Source organism: Sarcophilus harrisii, chromosome 4, assembly GCF_902635505.1.
Source record: "Sarcophilus harrisii chromosome 4, mSarHar1.11, whole genome shotgun sequence".
NCBI lineage: Eukaryota > Metazoa > Chordata > Mammalia > Dasyuromorphia > Dasyuridae > Sarcophilus > Sarcophilus harrisii.
In genome coordinates, this window is record NC_045429.1 from 440,069,790 (window position 1) to 440,089,900 (window position 20,111).

At 40.2% G+C, this 20,111-nt stretch overlaps 1 protein-coding gene across 2 annotated transcripts in view; it reads left to right on the top strand.

The window, feature by feature from the left end:
* The first annotated feature begins 1,095 nt into the window (after positions 1-1,095).
* AKAP10 (A-kinase anchoring protein 10) overlaps positions 1,096-20,111 on the top strand; it is a 52,525-nt gene continuing 33,509 nt past the window's right edge. The window contains exons 1-2 of one of the 2 annotated variants that reach the window (XM_031967824.1): positions 1,096-1,222; positions 13,009-13,056. In XM_031967824.1, coding sequence (XP_031823684.1) covers positions 1,132-1,222; positions 13,009-13,056 — 139 coding nt within the window. In that variant the 5' untranslated portion in view covers positions 1,096-1,131. Of the gene's footprint in view, positions 1,375-13,008; positions 13,057-20,111 lie in introns of both variants that reach the window. The other variant, XM_031967825.1, reaches the window with a different exon arrangement.

Below are 20,111 nucleotides of genomic sequence, written 5' to 3' on the forward strand. Positions count from 1 at the left end.
GTAAGACCTCAGCAAGCTTATTTAGAACTTTATTTCACCATTGATTGGAGGATGAAGTCCTGAATTCCAAATCTCCTTTTTTTTTGGAGGCACTTGGGGTTAAATGACATAACTAGTAAATATCTTGGGCACACTGATGACTCCAGGGCACTGCAAACATCCTTTTAAGCAGGAAGCAGACACCTCATTCTTCACCCGGCGGTGCGAGGTCGGGACTTGTAGGACTTCTGTACCATCTGCTAGATAGATTTTCCTTCCTCCCCTTTTCCCCTGTGTGTTATCTTCCCCACTAAAGGGTCAACGCCTCGAGGGCAGAGAGCTTTTGTACCGTGTTCCCAGTAGTAGTGGGAACGTACTGTTTATTGATTGATTGGGAGATACCTGATAGTGATAGCCTTGCTTCGAAGGGAATCGCTGACGGCTTTTCCCAACAATTCCAAATCGTTTCCGTGTTCCCAGCTCCACCAACAGCTGCAGAGTCCTGCCTCCCTGACCTTCCTCTGGCAACGACCCCCGGCTAGACCTCCGATTTTCAGGATTTCACTAACTATGCTGTTGATAGCGATCACCAGCGAGGCTGCTCTTCGGGGGCTTGACGCCGGGCTCCCTGCAGGGAGGGGCGTCCAAAACCAGGCTTCTCGACTTTTGGGGGTATTCTGGACCCCTTGAGCGATCGGGGGAATATTTTAAAATTAAATTTTATTTAATAATTAATTAAAATTTAATTATTTAATTTTATTTAATAATAAAACACAAGGGGTTGTAAAGAAGACTTATTATATTCAGATAAACTTATCAAAATATACTCTGGAAGCCCGGAGAATAACCTCAGCCTTAGGGAAATGCTGCCCAGAAGCGCTCGGCCCGGGAGAGGGAGGGCGAAGGAGAAGCCCCCGCCCACGAGGCGGGAGAGGGAGAGGGAGGAGGAAGAGGAGGGAGGAGGAAACGTCCCGCCCTTGACCCACGGCGCCTGCGGCCCAACAGCGGGTCACATGGGCGGAGAGGTATGCGGAGGCTGAGGGGGCGGAGCCCTGACGGGGGGGGGGGGGGGGGGGAGGGAAGCGGTAGCCTCCCGTGATGCCCCGCGCCGGGAAGGGGCCGGAACTCCGGGGCGGGCGGCTTGTTGACAATATGGCGGCTGCGGTGGCGGCTGTGGCGGCCACCCGGGCGGCGGGAGGCGGCGGCGGCGCCGGCGGCGCCGGGAGGAAGGAGCCTCTCTCGGGTTAGTTGGGCAGGCCGCTGCGGGAGCCGCCGGCGCTCGCTCCGGCGGGGGGACCGGTCACTGAATGAGGGGAGCCGGGGCTGCCCCGCGCGAGTCCCCCCGCGCCCTCCGCCCCGACCCGGGCCCCGCCATGGCCTTCTTCCGGCGGAAAGGTAGGCGACGGGGCCGGGGCGGGGAGCGGGGCGGACTCCCGCGCTGTTCTGCGCCGGGCCCGGCCGGGCTCGGGAGTGCGGGAGCGCGCGCCGGCCCCCAGCCGGGCTGACCCCGGTCTTGCACTGGATTCTTGGAGCCTCCAGGGCCCCCGGCGCTCGGAAGCCCCCGCGCAGGGGCGCGGGCAGCGAGCGGCCCTCGCGCCGGGCCAGCCTTTCTCCCGGGGAGGAAACTGGGGGCAGGCCAGCCGTCCAAGGTCGCCCCGCGGCGCTTGCCCGCCCGCCCGCCCATGGGTGCGCTCCGAGGGAGCCCACGAGTGACCTTCGCGCGGCGCCCGGCGCACAGCCGGCGCTTACCGAGGGCTTCTTGCTCTCGGCTCCGGCCGAGAGGAAGGTGCATCTCCCAAGGAAGGTCTTCTGGTCGGCGCTCAGGGAAGCCGAGCTTCCTTCGCGGAGCCTCTGCGCCTTGAACTTTGTTGTAAATCATTAAAAGAGGCTTGGATGCTGACCGGCTTCCTCCCGGGGGCCCCGCTTAGCCCCTACCCCCCGAAATCCCGGGTCCGGGTCCCATCGCTAGGAACATCCTAGCTCCACCTCTGACCCGAGTGCGGTCAGTACTTTTTATCCTTAAGCGGGTCAGTTGAAAATCCAAAACTACACGTCAGTCCTGGTTATTACTGAGAAATAAAGGATTCCTTCAGGTCTGGTCAAGTCAGTCTAGGCGGTTGCTAGTGGTGCGAGTGACAGCTTTGGGCTAGGTCAGGAACGATCAGAGCCACACTGGTCCCGGGAGGGAGGAGGAGTTCGGTTATCTTAGGGATGAGACGCACTTAAGTGTAGTAAGGAAACATGCTTCAGTTTTGTTCTTTTGTCAATTTTTTGGTCCATTGAGTAGTAGTCCTCTTATCAGTTCTACGAATATTCTGCTCCCGGTCTAAGACTCTCTCTTTATCTCATCTGAACTGTTGCCACTGGCTCTGGATTGGACTCTTGACTCCTATATTCTGTCCTCCAATCCACACTCTGCACAGCTGCTAAAATAATCTTCCTAAAATCAAAGGTCTGGCCTGATAACTCTCCCCTGTTTGAGAATCTCCGGTGGTTTCTTATTACATTAGCTGTACATTTACAGCCCTTCACCATCTGGCCCCAGCCTACTTTTCCAGGGTTATTTTGCATGATCCCCTTTTCAAGCTGCAGTCCAGCCAAATGGCCAACACTTACTGTTCCTGAGTTCAGCACCCCCTCCATTACTTCCTGATTTTACACCGCTCATCCCCCATTCCCCCCAAGCACTCTTCTTTTTTCTGCCTCTTTAGACCCCAGGACCCTTCCAGCCACAACTTATTTGCTTCCTCTTCTGGGAAGCCACTGCCTATGCCTGTAGCTGTTTCTCTCCCTCAGATTTTCATGTAAACTCAGCTTGTGTGTTGGGGCTGTTTTTCATCTTGTTACTATATTCTAAGTATCTAGGATGGTGTTTTGTTGGACACGTGAACATAGTAGGATTAAAAATGAGGTACAATTTGGCTGAGCTGTGTGCTGGGTGGATTTCCTTTATTTTTTAAATTATAGCTTTTTATTTTTAAAATATATACAAAGATAGTTTTCAACTTTTACTTTTGCAAAACCTTATGTTCCAAATTTTTTTCCCTTCCCTTTTCCCTATCTCTTTCCCTAGACAACAAGTAATCCAATATATGGTAAACATGTGTAATTCTCACTTTTTTTATTAGCGGAAATATTCTTTTACCAAAAGTTTGCAATTTGTACAAATCTATCTGGCTACTTTTATTAGCAACAATCTCAGTGCCTTGTGTTTGTATAGGGTTTTTATTCTTTTTCATAAATGCTTTCACATATTTCCTTTGATTTTTGCAGGTACCCTGTGAGGGAGGGTGTCAAGATGGCATTATCTCAATTTAACAGTTATGAAAGCTGAGGTATCAGACTTGCACATTGCCAGATCAGAAGTTAGAATTCAGATGACTTTTAATTTAGTCATCTTTCTGTTGAAAATGTCAGCAGGTTTTATTGTTTAATGTCTTTTTAAAGGCAGAGCCATATTTAACATGTATTAAAGTGAAGTCAGGTCATCATGTTTAAACATATTAATTGTCCATATCTGAAACAAAAATAACAAAATGTTATCAGAGGGAAGTTCTGGGAAGTTATTTTTTGTTTTTCCTCAAGCTTTGTATTCTGTCATAAAATGTGGGCAGGTCTTATGTTCACAAGTGAAAAGATGCAAATGCTGAGGTTTCTTATGTGGTCTATTATTGTTGCTTAGAAATAAAGTAGTAAAATGGGTTTGAAATTTGTTTCATGACTTAAAATCGAATTTAATCTTTTTTTTAACTCAATGAAACTTGTATATATTCTTTGAACTTTAGGTAGCAATTTTTATTTTACAAAGTGATTTATTTGCATTGTCTTTTTTCATTTTGTTATTTTAGAAGGTTTTTTTTTTTAATATAGACTTAATATGATATATGTGCTCTAATTCTGTTTTTATCTACTCCACTTGGTTACAAGACTTTCTACACTTAGTTGTCATTTTTCACTTTTTTTTAATTAATCAGTTACAATTATATCCTACTACAAGTTATTCAGTCATTCCCAGATGAATTAGGTGATTTTTAGTTTTTAATTTTTGCCATCGTACAGCTGCTATGAATATTTTTGTACAGGTAGGTCTTTACCTTTTAATAATATCCCTAGACAATATCCCTAGTATTGGGATCTTTGGATCAAAAGATTGTTAGTCTTCAAGATTTTTAGTTGAGGTGCTAGTTGCAGTTAAATGTAGGTAGTGGCAACATAAGTAGTATTGCTATTTCTTTTTTAATCAAACACTTCCCCTAAAAAAGTTTGACTCTTAGTAGTATTAGGAAGTGGGGAACCAAGCTTTAGAAGAAATTGACAAACCATTATCACTTTAAATATTAAAGACCAAATGGTTGTAACCTACTGTTATTAATATTTCTACAATAACAAAACTAGAGAGAAGTGAACGAGTATTTTTTTTTTTTTTTTTTTTTTTTGTCTCTATATAGAAAATAACCGAATGGTCCTAGTTTCTTTATACATTAATGATATTCTCATATTGTCTTTGGAAGAAAGGCATTTGTATCCTAAAATTTTTGTTTTAGTTTACAAACTATATTTTCAAGTTTTAAAGGGTGTCTGGTTTAGGAAATTACCCTGCCAGGCTATACATAGTATGATTTAAAACCAAATGCTTATTTATATTCCAAAGAAATGTAAACCATATTTCAGAAAGCTGAATTGCTCATTCTTTTTTCTATTTTTGCTTTTTGGAAATAGCTGATAAATATTTCAGACAGTGTAGTGCTGGTTGTATAAATGTGGAGGCCTTGATACGTGCTAGGTAGTTGTTAAAAATTTAAGATATTCTTTCTTGCTTTGCAATGTAAAGATTTCATTTTAAAGACTTGATCTTATTCTATTGATGGGTTTTGGAAGATTTCCCAGGTCAGTGGTTCATGAATGATCTGCTTGTAGTATTTTGAATTAAGTGAAAGATGATTGCACTGGATGCGTTTTACATTTTGTTGGTGGGAGAAGGCAAGAGGACCAAGAAAAGAAAAACTTTTCTTAAAACTCTTCTATCCTGAATAGAGAGGGGGTGTGTGTTTGTGTGTGTGTGTGTGTGTGTGTGTGTGTGTGTGTGTGTGTGTGTGTGTGTGTGTTTTCAAAAGAAGTTGTCAAAGTGTAGAATTTAATAGTAATTTTTGTAAGTAAGCAGAATGAATTCTATTTTATGTTGAGTCATATGAAAGTAAAGTAATGTGTAAAGGAAATGAAGGAACATTATACCTGAAATTTATTTTCTGTCTTATGTGTAGTGTGCACACAAGAAAGCTAGAAAACAGTTTGTCTTTTAGGCATTGTTTTGCCCAACCAAATCCAGGAAATGGTTGGAATTAAATAATGGCCAGAGTTGAGACTGCAGTTTTGAATTTGTCTGCATCATTGCTCGTTTAGAAATTGTGCTGTAAGTAGATCTTTGAGTAAATTCATTCAGTTAAACAGTTATACTGAAGTTGCTTTCTAAGATTTGTTTGTTAATGTTCCCTTCCTTTGTACTAGAAAAAGCTATATTATGAAAATTTAACTTATTATAAAATCTATAAATAGATTTTCTTTCATTCCGAGAATCATACCCATTGTTTGACAACTCATTTAGTCATGGTATGTATTCAACCTTTGGCTGCTAAGGAATGTAATTGTGATTACAAATAAGGTTTAAATGTCAAAGCCAAATGAGAATAAAGTAGAGTTGTGACATTTGTTGCATTATTTGAATCTTTTAACGTTTTATTTTAAGACAAATGAGTCGATTTTGTTTAGATGCCTTAATTCACTTAATCCTGGGGAAGCTTTCGATGGCTGGTTGTGCCCAGTGCAGTTAGAATTATATTGGCTTTTACTTTGCTTTTAACACAAGAACATATCCCAAATAGGGAAATTAAAAGTTCACTCCTGTTTAAGACACTGTAATGAATGAATCCTTGAGGAAATAGTAATTGATATCTGGGCACTGGTACTGTGCTGATTTTTGATGCTGCGATCCTGAGCAAGCAGAAGGGAAAACATACTACAGATTTCTCATCTTTGGCCTTCTGTTAGTCAGGGTTTCTGGTACCTTTAAACATTTTGGCATCGGAATGGTATGTCCATGGTCTTGTATTGGTAATGATTTGGTGATGGGTTTTAAAACAAAGTTTGCCATAGCTTTAAAAAAAAAAAATTTCCATCACATAAAAGCAAGATTCATGAATAAGAACCATTGAGAGGGTGTGCAAACAAACTGAAAAACAAAACCAAACTACAGTAACAGATAAAACGGTTTTAAAACCCTGAAAGTGAGCCAAACAGCACAGAAACAGGGCTTTCCCAGGATGGTTCATGGAAGTGGGTCCTTATCTAAGATACAGTTGCCCCTCTCACGTCCCAGGGTGTGGGTATCAGTGCTCTCAAACTTCTCCATCTTGAGTTTGTTTTGGGGGAGTTCCAGTCCCTTACCTCCTTGAAGTACAGAATGGTATCGAAGAAGAGGAGGATGACCAGGTGCTCAGGTGTGGTCACTCTGGCTCTACTATTACCACATAGATTTGGGTAGTGGTTAAAATCTTTAGTTTGTTCCTCTGGTTGTAAAATAGGGTTGATAACCCCTGCCTTGGCTTTCTTATAGAGGATTATTGTGAGAATAGAAGGAAGATGTATAGAAAAGCGCTTTGAAAATTTTAAGATACTGTCTTTGTCCCAAGGGTCAACTTGATATCTCTATTACCTCAGTGATGTGGACTTTTATAGTCCTGGTGCTATTGTTTACTTTTGACTTTTACTTGAGTGTGTGGATTTTGTTTTTTTGTGTGTGTTTTTGTTTTTTAATGCTTAAGCACCAAATAACAGCTCTTTTCTACTGTGTCCTACCTACCCCCCCCCCCCCCCTCGGCCCGTTTCCCCCCCCTCCCCCCTTTTTAAGAGCTTTTGGAGTATGATTTAAAGAGGTAGTAAGTTTTGACCAGAGGATGAGGGAGAGAGATTTATTTTATCCTACATATTCTAAAAGGCTTCAGCCTTCCAATCAAACTACCATCTTGTAAAATTCCTATTTAGGATGTTAATACATTCAACTTCTCTGTAACAGGATATAGTGATGAAATTGAGATTAAAGTACTAAAGTGGTCTCTGTATTGTCTCCCAACTAATAAGTATTTGAGGGTCTCTTATGTACTGAGCAGTGTGCTAAATACTATAGATAGGGACCCTATACCAAGATAAGTTGAAATAGGTTCATGATTTAGACATAAAGATTTATACTATAAGCAAATTAGAAAAACAAAGGCTAGTCTACCTCTCACATCTCTGGAGAAGGAATGAATTTGTGATCAATGAAGAACTGGAACATTATGGAATGCAAAATGGATAGTTTTTATTATATTAAGTTTAAAAGTTTTTGTACAAAATAAAACTAATGCAGATAAGATTAGAAAGGAAGCAGTAAATTGAGAAAAAAATTTATATCTAAGGGTTCTGATAAAGGCCACATTTCTATAAAATATATAGAGAATTGACTCATTTATAATACAAGCCCTTTTCCAGTTGATAGTCAAATGGACCAAGGTTAGAAAGGTTTTGGGGAGAAGAATGGGCTGGGCAAAGCCAGTTCATCATTTCTGGGAGGTGGTAAGCAAATTCTTTTGTTTAAAGCTGAGAGAAGAAATGTTAGAAAATAAGAATGCTTGTGGTTGAATTGTTACCCGGGATCCAGGTCCTGATGGCCAGCCGAGGAATGGGGATGAGTTGATAGACTGTAGCAGGCCCTGGGTCCTTCTCTTACAGAGCAATGATGTCATGAAAGTGGTGCTTAAAATAGCTGGTGTTGGTAGAGGGGATGTTTGAGAGTTGGGCTTTCAGCTCCATGAGGATGGAGAACATGTCTTACTTTTTCATGTGACTCCCAGAGTGGTTCTATTTGCTGTAGTGCCTTATACTCACAGGTGCACTGGGTTTGGCTCTAACCTGATATAAGCATCTCCAAAAGCATCGAGCAGTAAAAGCCACAGAGTTTGTGGGAAAGCGGAATTAGGGTATTATATCATCAGTGGCACATTAAAATAAAGATAAGAACATCTTGTTATATATGTTAAATACTTAAAAACAAAAAAAAAAAAATACACTAAACACTGAAGCCACTCCTTCCCCACACTGGGCTTCTAAAGTGTGTTAGGCAGGCCTAGTGAAAGGGGATGAGGCAGTTTAGATTCATACTAATCCCCAGAATATATACAATAAATATGATACTTTATATTTTTATTTGTTTTGTTATATTTTTATTACTTGTTTTTATTAAAGCTTTTTATTTGCAGAACATATGCATGGGTAATTTTAAAACATTGATCTTTGCAAAGCCTTCTGTTCCAAATTAGCCCCTCCTTCCCTCCACCCCCTCCCTAGATGGCAAGTAGTCCAATACATGTTAAATATGTTAAAATATATGTTAAATCCAATATATATACATATTTTATACAGTTATCTTGCTGTACAAGAAAAATTGGATTGAAAAGGAAAAAAATGGGAAAGAAAACAAAATGTAATCAAACAACAGAAAGAGTGAGAACGCTATGTTATGGTCCACACTCAGCTCCCATGGTCCTCTCTTTGGGTATAGATGGCTCTCTTCATCGCTGAACAAGTGGAACTGGTCTCAGTCATCTCATTGTTGCAGAGAGCCTTGTCCATCAGAATTGATCATTGTACAATCTTGTTACCGTGTACAATATTCTCTTGGTTCTCACTTCATTTAGCATCTGTTCATGTAGGTCTCTCCAGGTCTCTCTGAAATCATTCTGCTGGTTGTTTCTTACAGAACAATAATATTCCATAACACTCATAAGCCATAATTTATTCAGGCATTCTCCAACTGATGGGCAGCCACTCACTTTCCAGTTTCTTGCCACTACAAAAAGGGCTATGGCACTTTATTTTGATAAAAAATCTGAAGCTTGTTTGTACAAGTGGCCTTCTGAAGGGTTGCAGTTCAGGAGTTAGTACTGTGAAGTGGGACAGTGATCTTTAAGGAAGAAATTGCAAAGAAACAAACTTGAATTTAAAGTTATAAACAAAAATATTCCTTGATATACCAGTCACAATGGAACAAATTCAGTTTTTGAAATGCTTTATGGGCAAATTGACTGCACCCAATATTTGTTGAGTAGATGGAGGCAAAGAAACTAGGAGAGTGCTATAAGTATCCAGGTACTGTCATGAGAACTCCAGATGTTGGTTATAGACATACGAAAGAATAGGTGACTTGGGAAAATATATAACCCTTAATCACATAAAGCCTTTAAATACTATAGTGATTTGGATAGAGTGACTGCAATGAATTCTGTCTCTTATTCCTCTCTGAAGTAATATTGTTATATTCAGTGGATGTTGCCCTCCTGAATTCTGTGATGGATTCATCACCAAGCTTTGACATCTTCTTCCTTCTCTCTTCCTCATTAAAATATTCAGAAAGACACCATAAAAGCTGTGATCACAGGATTTATTTTTAAGTACTCTTACTATTAATGGAAAGGTTTGAGCAATTCATTTCCTTAGCCAGCTTAACCTATATTTAAATAGTTCATCTTTTGAACCTTAAATGTAATTAACATAGTAATTTTTTAAAATGTCATCTATCCACTTACATTTCATCCCTTGAGTATTTATCTCATTTATATGTGCACATATTGTCTACCTTTCCCCACACCCCAAGAAGAATATAGGTTTTTTTAAGGACAGGGAATGTCTGTGGTCCCTAGTATCTGGCATATAGATGTTAAATGCTTGTTGGTTGATTTATATCATTGGAATATTTTTGGCTGCAACCTTTTCCCTCAAATTTCAGTTTTTTAATTTTATTGACTCCACTCTTATTAAGTGCCTATTTTGTTCAAAATACTGGCCTAGGCATAGAGATACAAGATTTAAAAAATGATAATATCCTGCTCTTAGGAACCTTGGATTCTTTTGGCAGGATATGGCATGTATATATGTGTATACTTGGGTATACAAGTAGAGTAACAGCCATTAGGTATGGAAAGAAGAGGGTTGAATTTGTCTGATAGCCCTGGCTCCATTAAACTATGTGTTTAACTTTGGACACGTCATTTTTTGAACCTCTGTCTTGAGCCATAAAATTAGGAGGTTGGACTGGATGATGGCTAAGGTTTTTTCTAGCTCAAAATACACTATTCTATAGTTGACCTTTGTATGTATTTATTTTGTATACATGGAAATGAAAATTAATTTTACCCATTCCCAGAGAGATTTAGGCCAAATTAAGTGTTTGCCCTAATTAACTTTATTGTAGTAGATCACATGTATTTGTGAGCTTAAACCTATTTTGATATTCACTACTCTATGTATGTCTAATTTCATTTGAGAATAGGCAAGGCCCCAAATTTTTCACTGTGGCTAACATGATTATGAGTCTTTCCTAATTTGGGCTGGTTCCTTAACAACATACAGACTATCACCAAAAGTACTTACTTCTTCGTGGCCTGGGTGTTTATTTTCTTTCAGACTAAGATGTGTATGCTGCTTTGGGAAATTGTCATGAGTTTTTTAATATGCCGTATAGCATTTGGCAGGAACTAATATTTATATTTCATTTCTTTAATATGAATACTGGTCAGTTCTCAGAATGTAGGACTTTGTTGTTCAGTTATTTCAGTCGTGTCCTGCTCTTCTTGACCCCATTTGGGGTTTTCTGGACAAAAGTGACTTGTGATTTCCTTTTCCAGCTCATTTTACAGATGAGGAAACTGAGGCAGACAGGATTAAGAAAGGGACGTGACCAGGATCACACAGCTAGTGTTTGAAGCCAGATTTGAACTCAGGTCTGCTGCTCTAGAAGCTGTTTGTATTAGATGGCCTGTCAGTTTTTTCTAGCTCCAAATCTGTTATGCTGAAAAGGCTTCAAGTATAGTCCGTAAACCAGGACGTGTCCGCTAAAACACAGGTCTGACTGGTTGATGTTAAATTCTTAGTTATGGAAAGCCACCAGCAAATGCAACTGTACAGGGATCCCCAAACCTGGCAAGGTAGAAAGTAGGATTTGGATTCTGCAGGGCATGGAAGAGGAACCAAAAAATGGACAGAAGGTGCCAAGAGCAGCTGTCTTTGGACAGTCTTTAGTCAACCCACGTATGCTATTGATAGCTTTGTGATGTCAGGAACAAGAGAGAGATCGCTCTTTAGCTTTTTGGATGAACTCCCTATGTTGAAATTGTGGTAGGACCTAGATAGGCATGAATGCATTGTATAACCTGCAACTTCTTATAGTATTTGTTCTCAGAAATTAGGTCTGGTATAAAAAATGTTTGCAGGTTGGTTTTTCAGGGAGCTCAGGCTGGTCTTCCCTTCTTTCTTTTAGTGCTGTACCCAGAGTTAACCAAACCAGAATATCTGGCTTTGGTCATTTGGACACTCAGTTCCCATGTAAATGGCCATATCAGCGCCTCTTTTCAGACTCTGCTTTTCCTTCTCACTCTCCTGCAGTTCAGCTATCTGTTGCTCTTACACAATTGTCCGTCTGTCCTCCGGATCCAGCCCTGTCCAGCTTGCCACGTTACTGGTCACTACTCCTGCCTTGCCTGACCTGTTCACAGCAGCAGCAGGCAGTCACTCACCGGGAACCTGGTGGTCAGATACCTTTCCCTTTGTTGGAAGGAATCTTAGCCCCTTGTTTCCCAACAAGGAAAAGAAAAGAAAAATTGGGGCTAGGAAGAGTGAGGATGTAGATTCTTGGTTTTGATTTCGCTACTTCTGGCTTAATATTTTGAGGTGTAATCAATCCATATATCTGCCCAGGAGTGATATTTTCCTTTCCAGAGTTATTTCTGTCTATGGGAGGGCCATGAGGGTGAGTGTATGTGTATATGTATATTGTGTGTTTATATTAGAGTGTGTGTGTGTGTGTGTGTGTGTGTATGTGTATGTTTATATTATTTTCTAGCCATCCTAGGAAGAGAGGGTTTAATTTTCAGATGTTTGAAACACTGTTGTCTGTTCTACCAAATATTACTGGTAGTCACAGAACTGTGCTCTTGGTCTGTTCATCCTATCAGACTTTAATGACTTGATCTTTAAATATTTGAGTCAGCAAATTAAAATGACATTGCTGTTCCCCTGTTTATTTTACATAGAGATTTTATGTAAAGTGATTTTATAGAGAGGGAAAGACGTCATGACTTGGCTCTCCCAGAGTGGAAGGGCCTAACTCTGGAGTTGATGTGCTTGCTCTCTGCTGCTAGACAACAATGTTACATATAAGAATGTTGTAAAGAGAATTCTTGGTTTCGTGAGTAGTTTGGATTTGATTAGATGGCCTCTTAGGTTTCTGCCAGCTTTTGGGATTCTGTAAATCTATATAATTCTAGATCAATGAACCCATGAAGATCATATCTTTTTCTTCCTTTCTTTTTTCCCCTCTTTTCTCTCTCAATGTCATTTTTTTTTCTTTCTCTTTCGTTTTATTAAGTGCCTTCTAAATGCCAGGAATACAATTTTTAAAAATAGTCTCTTGCTCTCAAGGAGCTTGCCATATTTATTTATTTTATTTTTTTAAGGAGCTTGCCATTTAATAGGAAAAGACCACTTGAAAGGGTATGGGTAGAGGCTAGAAAGCTCCTAGGGCAAAGTGGGAAAAGTTAGTAAAGTTCCAGAGCAGTATAGAAAGTGGGAGAAGGGGGAGAGAGACAGAGACGGAGTCACAGAGATAGGCAATGTGTGTAAGTGAATATAAATATAGGATAAAGAGTCAGGGAAAAGAAATGTCTCCAGATCTCATCTTGTCTTGTCTCCCTCTCCCTCCCTCTCTCTCTCTCTTTTTCTCTTTCTCTGAAGTAATTTTATAAAACTTGAAACTTCATAGCAGAAATAGGGATGGAATCCTGAAGTAGTTATGCATGCCTTTTTGTATTTGAAAATTAAAAGCTCCATTGATTTGAAATGACAGATAGATAATAGACAATCCATTTAGTTGCCAAAGTCCAGCATTTGAATTCTGTTTTTTTTCTTCAGCTTTTGATAATGACTTTTTTTTTTTCCTAATAGTAAAAGGCAAAGAACAGGACAAGGCCACAGATGTAAAGGCAATTAAAGGTAAGTTCAATGAAGTTTCATTGTATTAAAAAGTTTATATTACTCATTGGCCACATAAAACATTTTTCACCTTGTGTAATTGCATCATACAAATCAATTTATCTTTTTTAAAAAATAAATTGCTCACTCTTTTTGTGTTGGCAAAAAAAATTGGAGAATGTATAGATGCCCATCAGTTGGAGAATGGCTAAATAAGTTATGGTATATGAAAGTAATGGAATATTTTTGTTCTATAAAAGTTGATGAGTAGGCTGATTTTAGAAAGGCCTGGAAAGATTTACATGAACTGATGCTGAGTGAAACACGCAGAACCAGGAAAACATAGTATACAGCAACAAAACAATATGATCAACTTTGATCAATTTGATTCTTCTCAGCATTCAGTAATCCAAGGCAATCCCAATAAACTTTGGATGGAAAATGTCATCTGCATCCAGAGAGAGGCCTATGGAAACTTACTGTAGAGCAAAGCATATAATTTTCACCTGTTTTTTTTTCTTCTTTTTTTTCCTTCTCATGGGTTTTCCCTTTTGTTCTGAGTTTTCTCTCCCACCATGAATCGTATGGGAATGTTTAAAAAAAAAAAAAAAGAATGTACATGTATAACCTAAAAAATTAAAATAATTTTTTAAAAAATGAATTGCTAACTTTTGTTTATGTATATATTACTTTGATTTCCATTATCTGTCCCTCTCCCTTCCTCTCCAGAGAACCATCCCTTGTAGCAAAGAATACCACAGAAAAAGGAAGTAAAAGAATTGAGCAAAACTCAGCAGCTAGTCATGGTTCAAGTTTGATAGTTTGTGAAATGTTTCCTGGAACAAGCTTGGTTATAATTAGAGACTATTGTGGAGTTACCATTCTGTTTACCTCTCCCTGGCAGTTCATCCAGGTCTCCCCATGCCTCTCTGAAGTTTTCATAGTCCTCATTTCACATGGTGCAGTAATATTCCATAGTTTAACCATATGCCAGTGGACATGCATCTACTTTGTTATCAGTTCTTTATTAATGCAAAGGTACTGCAATGAATATTTTGGCATATATGGGATCTTTCACACTCTGTTCTCCTATTTGGGGGAGGGAGGGCCAAGAACAATATACTTAACAATGGGATCTCTGATTAGGGTTGTAATCATTCTTCACAAAATTCCAGTTTGCTTTCCAGAATAGTAGGACCATTCACCAACAGTATATTGGTGTGCTTATATTCCCTTAGATATTGATTATTTTCATCTTTTGTCATCCTTCCTTAATTTGGTGAGTTTGAGGTTAAATTTTAGAGGTGTTTTGGCTTAAAAAAGCTCACTTTTCAAAGAGCTATGATTTTATTATTGTGTATAATTAGTGATGATGCCAATAGAAGTCCTAAATAATGATTGATTATTTTCTGGGGCCAAAAACCTTAGGTAACCATTCTTCTGAGGATAATTTTCTTTGAGTTTAGCTAGATGGTAACAGACCTAACTCAAACTTATAGCCTTTTACATTTGGGTGTAGAGAAAACAAAATAACCTCCATCCTAACAGTAGCATCTAAGTAGGACTTTTATGGAGAAATATTATGTTTAACCTTTATTATTTTAAACTTAAACTAACATTGAAAAGTTCATTTAGAACTCCCTATTTGACAAAGATTTCTGGGAAATCTGGAAAGCATTTGGACAGAAACTTGCATAGACTAGTTTCTATGTTTAAAGCAACTAGGTCTGGAATCAGGAAGACCCAAGTTCAGACTAGCTTCATGCACTTAACCCTAATGGCCTGGTTTCCTTAGGCTTGGTTTCCTTGTCTGTAAAATGAGCTAGAGAAACAAATAGCAAACATTCCAGAATCTTTGCCAAGAAAATTCCAAATGGGGTCATGAAGAGTCAGACAGGACTGAAGCAGCTGAAGAACAATAGTGTAGACCAATGTCTCCCATCATATACCATGATAAAGTCACAGTGGGACCCCAACTTAGACATAAAGGGTGATATCATAAGCAAATTAGGGGAACAGAATTTCTTACTAGTCAGATATATGGATAAAGAGGGAAATTTATGGCAAAACTCCATACAGCTTTATGGGAAGTAAAATGGTTAATGTTGATTACATGAGATTAAAAAGAGAGGGCAGGGAATAGAGCATTGGCCCTGGGGTCAGAAGGATCAGAGTTCAAATCTGGCCTTAGACATTTGTTAGCTACGTGACTCTGGGTCAGTCACTTAATCTCAATCGCCTCCAAAAAATAAAATAAATTTAAAAGGTTTTGGACAAACAAATCCAATATAACCAAGATTAGAAGAAAAGTGTGTATGTGTGTGTGGCAGAGAGAGGGGAAAGGGAAGGGTGGTTTACAGCAAATTTCTGATAAAGGCCTCATTCTCCAATTGAAACATTGTCAAAGGTATAAACAGCTTGTTTTCAGAAGAAGAAATCAAAACTATCTATAGAGAAATGCAAATTAAAATAGCTCTGAGGAAAGACCTTATACCTATCAGATTGGCTAACATAACAGATAAGGAAAAGGATGAATGCTGGAAGGGATGTGGAAAAGTAGGTACACTAAATGCACCACTGGTAGAGAGTTATGAACTGGTTCTAACTATTATGAAGGACAATTTGAAACTATACCCAAAGGACTATAAAACTGCATTCCCTTTGACTCAGCAATACTACTAGGTCTATAAAAGGAAAAGAGTCTATATGTATAAAAGCTTAAAGCACCTCTTTGTGATGGCAACAAATTGAAAATTGAGAAATACCTATCAATTTAGGAATAGCTGAACAAGTTATGGTATATTATTTTGTCAGAATTGTAATATGTTGTAAGAAATGATGAGCAAGATGGTTTCAGAAAAATCTGGAAAGGTTTATATCAGCTGATGCAAAATGAAGGGAGTAGAACCAGGAAAACATTGTACATAGTAATAGCGGTATTATATGATCAGCTGGGAATGGTTTGTCTTGGATCATTGTATAACTGAGAAAAGCTAATTATGAAGGACTCATGAGAAATGCTGTCCTCCTGCAGAAAAAGAACTAATGGAATTTGAATGAAGATCAAAGTATACTTTTTTACCTTTTTAATTTTTCTTGAGCTTTTTTTGATCTGTTTTCTTTTGCCACATGGTTAATATGGAAATGTTTTGCATGATTGTACATGTATGAGCTACATAAAATTGTCTTCAAGAAGAGAGGAGGGGAGGAGCGGATTTGAAATTCAACTTTAAGGAATATTAAAATCTGTTTTTATTTAAAACTAATCAGGTTCAAATAACTTAAATTACTTCCAGTTTATCCTGTATAAATTTTGTCCGTACATTGTGGTTTCATGTTATGTCTTTCATTAGATTGTGAACTCTTTGAGAGTAAAATCTTTTTTGCCCTTGTTTGCATTAGAATGCCCAGCACAGAGTAAGCAGGTACTTATTAAATGCTTGTTGACCAGTAGGTCTTTTGTTATATGAGATGGCACTCTGGGAAGGGGAGGCATGCTGAGGAAAAGTATGGTGATATTTAAACAGAAAAAAAAGCTTTACCATAAAAACCCCCTAAGAAATAGACAAGCAAAAAGGCACTTATTGTGTGCCAAATGCTGTTAGGGGCTGGATGTTTGTCTCCAGCTTATATTTTAGTAGGGGAGGTAACAAGTACTTATAAAAAGAAATGCCGCATAAACAAAAAGTTAATAGATAAATATATTCAGAGTTGTTTGGGAAGAACGGTGCTAGGGAGGGATCATGAGGGGCTTCCTGCTAAAGAAGGTACTTAAGCTGCAGAGTCTCTGAGTGGAGAGAAAAGGTGAGACATGAGGGCAGAAAGGCAGGACTGAGTGGATCAGGGAGGTGGAGGAGAAGTCCAGATGGGAGGGACCTGAGTTGGGATCAGCTGGGACTCCTCCAGTCATCAGAGCTCTGGAACAAGAAGGCCCAGTGCTGGGGGATAGGGGGCCTTCAGCACAAGGTGGGATTTTGGAAGGGGGAGAGAAAAGGTTTGGGATGAGGAATGGGAGGTCATTAGTGGTAAAGGGCCGGGGCTCCTAAGACTAAGGCCAGACATGGACATGCGCGTGTATATCCATGGAGTCATCGTTATGTAGATGGCGATTGAACTGTTGGTGTCTGGTGGGACCGGGCACAAGTGACGAGAAGAAAGCCACCAGGATGGAGCCGGCGCCATCCCTACTGCCGAGGACTTGTCTCTGTTCTTCACACACTCCTCTCCCATCTCTACTTTTACACTAGCCATCTCTCCTGTCTGGAGTGTGCTTAGTCTTCACCTTGGGTTTATAAAAATCCTTTTTTTTTTTTTTTACACAAAACCTTATAACAGCTTATAATCCCCCCCCCCCTTCCCAATTACCTTATATTTAACTATTATGTGTATTTCCTTTTTTAAAAAAAAAAATTCTTATACATGTACTTATCTCCTTTGATAGGATGTAAGCTCCATGAAAGCATGGGTTATTTAATTTTTTTGTATTCCCAAAATCAAGTTGAGTGCCTGGCACAAAACAGAAACAAATGTTTGATTGATATCCAAAGTTAGCATTACTTGTAATGGAGAAACATTTTCTTTCCTAACAAGCACAGATAAAGCAAAGATCCATCTCCCCCCAAAAGCCCAACTAATTTGATTTTGTTCTAAAAATGCTAGACAAGGGAAATAAAGGGACCAGCATTGTCAGAAGAGACAAAATGTTCCTATTTGCAGGTGACATGATAATTTTATTAGGTTGAAACCACAGAAAATTATAACAAAATCTAGGAGCTACACAGTTAATATCCTCTGCCTCCCCCCCCCCCCAAAAAAAAAAATCACCTCTGCAGGTGATTGTGTACTTCATGCAGCATCTGATAATGAGATGCAACAGAATGTGGATCGATTTTCTGCCTCTTCTGCTCACTTTGTCCTGGCAACACCAAAAAAAGCAAGTTCTCCACTAGCTAATAACATATCATCTGTATGTGAAACCAATAGTCACAGTACGGGGGGAAATTTGAATGCTGTGGATAAATCCAGTTACTTTGGCAGGGGACTTTGCAGGGACATCCATGTAGATGGTAAAGTTGATGCGCCTATTACCAGAGCCAGCTCATGTTGGGGAGTCTCTGAAGGAAAGTATGGGAGCAAACTGCTCTTGGCAGCCCCACCCCTGATGGTCTCTGGAGCCCTCCGTCGTTCAGAGCTCATCGAATGCCGTGATCCTCTTGTTGTCAGAACTTTGGAACCCTCTTCAAATGTAGGATGGGAGATAATGAAGATGGAAAGCAGTTCTACAGTTTTTTCACCTCTCCTTGGGGAGCCCACGCCGGCCTTCCCAGTCCCGCCATCTCGATCCTGCCTCTCCCCTCTAGTCCTCGAGGGTTTCCGCCACACCCAAAGCCCCCTCCTTCTTGTTCGGTGTCCATTCTCAGGGCTCCAAGCATCATCTTGGAGCACTGATGGCTTCCTAGCCTACATTTGTGGTCCCACCCTAGAATCAAACCTTTTCAAGCACCTGGGAGCAGCAGCCCAGGCCTTCCCCTAATCTGGAGGGCTTTGCCTCCTGGCTGCTCATCTCTCTTCTGGAAGACCAATATCCTTATTGGTCTTAGGAAGATTCTGAAATCACCAGCAAGGGAGCGTGGCAGACACCGAGGCTCCGCTCCAGAGAGCATCTCTGGCTGGCACATGGTTCAAATGCTGGATAATTGTGGCCTAAAAGCCTATTTTACAAGAGAATTCACCTAAGGCAGACCTCCTTCTCTGGAGGTCAGAGGGAGCGGGACAAAGCCACTCTCAAGGCCTCTGAAGGATATTGGTGGTGAGACGTGGGCAGAGCTGGCACAGACCTGCCTGGCCCATTTCCCCTGAGGCAAGCAGAATCACACTGGCACGGTGGAAATGAGAGTCCATCCCCATTGCAAATGCTCCCTTACAGATGCTGGAGTCCGTGTGCAGCCAGTAGCGGTCGTATTGGACAGATTGCCCAAAGATGAGCACAGTGAGGATATTGGTCTTCCAGAAGAGAGATGAGCAGCCAGGAGGCAAGGCCCTCCAGATTAGGGGAAGGCCTGGGCTGCTCCCAGGTGCTTAAGAAGGTTTGATTCTAGGGTGGGACCACAAATGTAGGCTAGGAAGCCATCAGTGCTCCAAGGTGATGCTTGGAGCCCTGAGAATGGACACTGAACAAGAAGGAGGGGACTTTGGGTGTGGCGGAAACCCTCCAGGACTAGAGGGGAGAGGCAGGATCGAGATGGCGGGACTGGGAAGGCCGGCGTGGGCTCCCCAAGGAGAGGTGAAAAGACTATAGAATTGCTTTCCATCTTCATTATCTCCCGTCCTACATTTGAAGAGAACATTTTCTCATTCTCCCTGATTCAGAAGTGTGTTCATTCTTCTTAGCCTATTCTGCATAGTCACCAGTGAATCTTCAAAGGATCTTAAATTTTTCCTAGCTCTCATTTGCTTTAGCTTGAGGGAGAAAAGTGAGTTTAATAAAGTTGGCACCTTGAAAATTACTTGTAATAAATACACAGAAAGTCTGGGGTGCACACTTATTATTTAACCCCAATTTTTGGTTGTCAACTAGTTGTTTGTAGACTGGTAATTTAGTTACTGGAGCAACTGTTGACACCATGGATAAGGCTCCAGGCCTACAGTCAGAAAACATCTCCCTGAGTTCAAGTCTGATCTCAGATACTTACTGTGTGACCCAGGGCATCATTTCACTCTGATTGTCTCAGTTTCCTCATCTGTCAAATGAGCTGTAGAAGGAAATGGCAAACCATGCCAGTATCTTTGCCAAGAAAACCCTAAATGGGTCACAGTCAGACTTGGCTGAAAATTGAATAAATTTAGTTAGCCTTGGGGATTTTCTTTACCATGAATATAAATAGCACAAAAATTCAACTTTGCTGGCTTACTGGTGATGGGAGAGAGGAATGCAAACGTACGTATTGTTTAAATCCATGTTCAAATTCATTGGTCTCTGGACAGGGAAAAGGAATATGGCTTGTTACATCTGTTATAAGGTCAAACTGATATTCTTAGTACATTGGAGCAAGAGATGAATAGGATTGATATTGGTC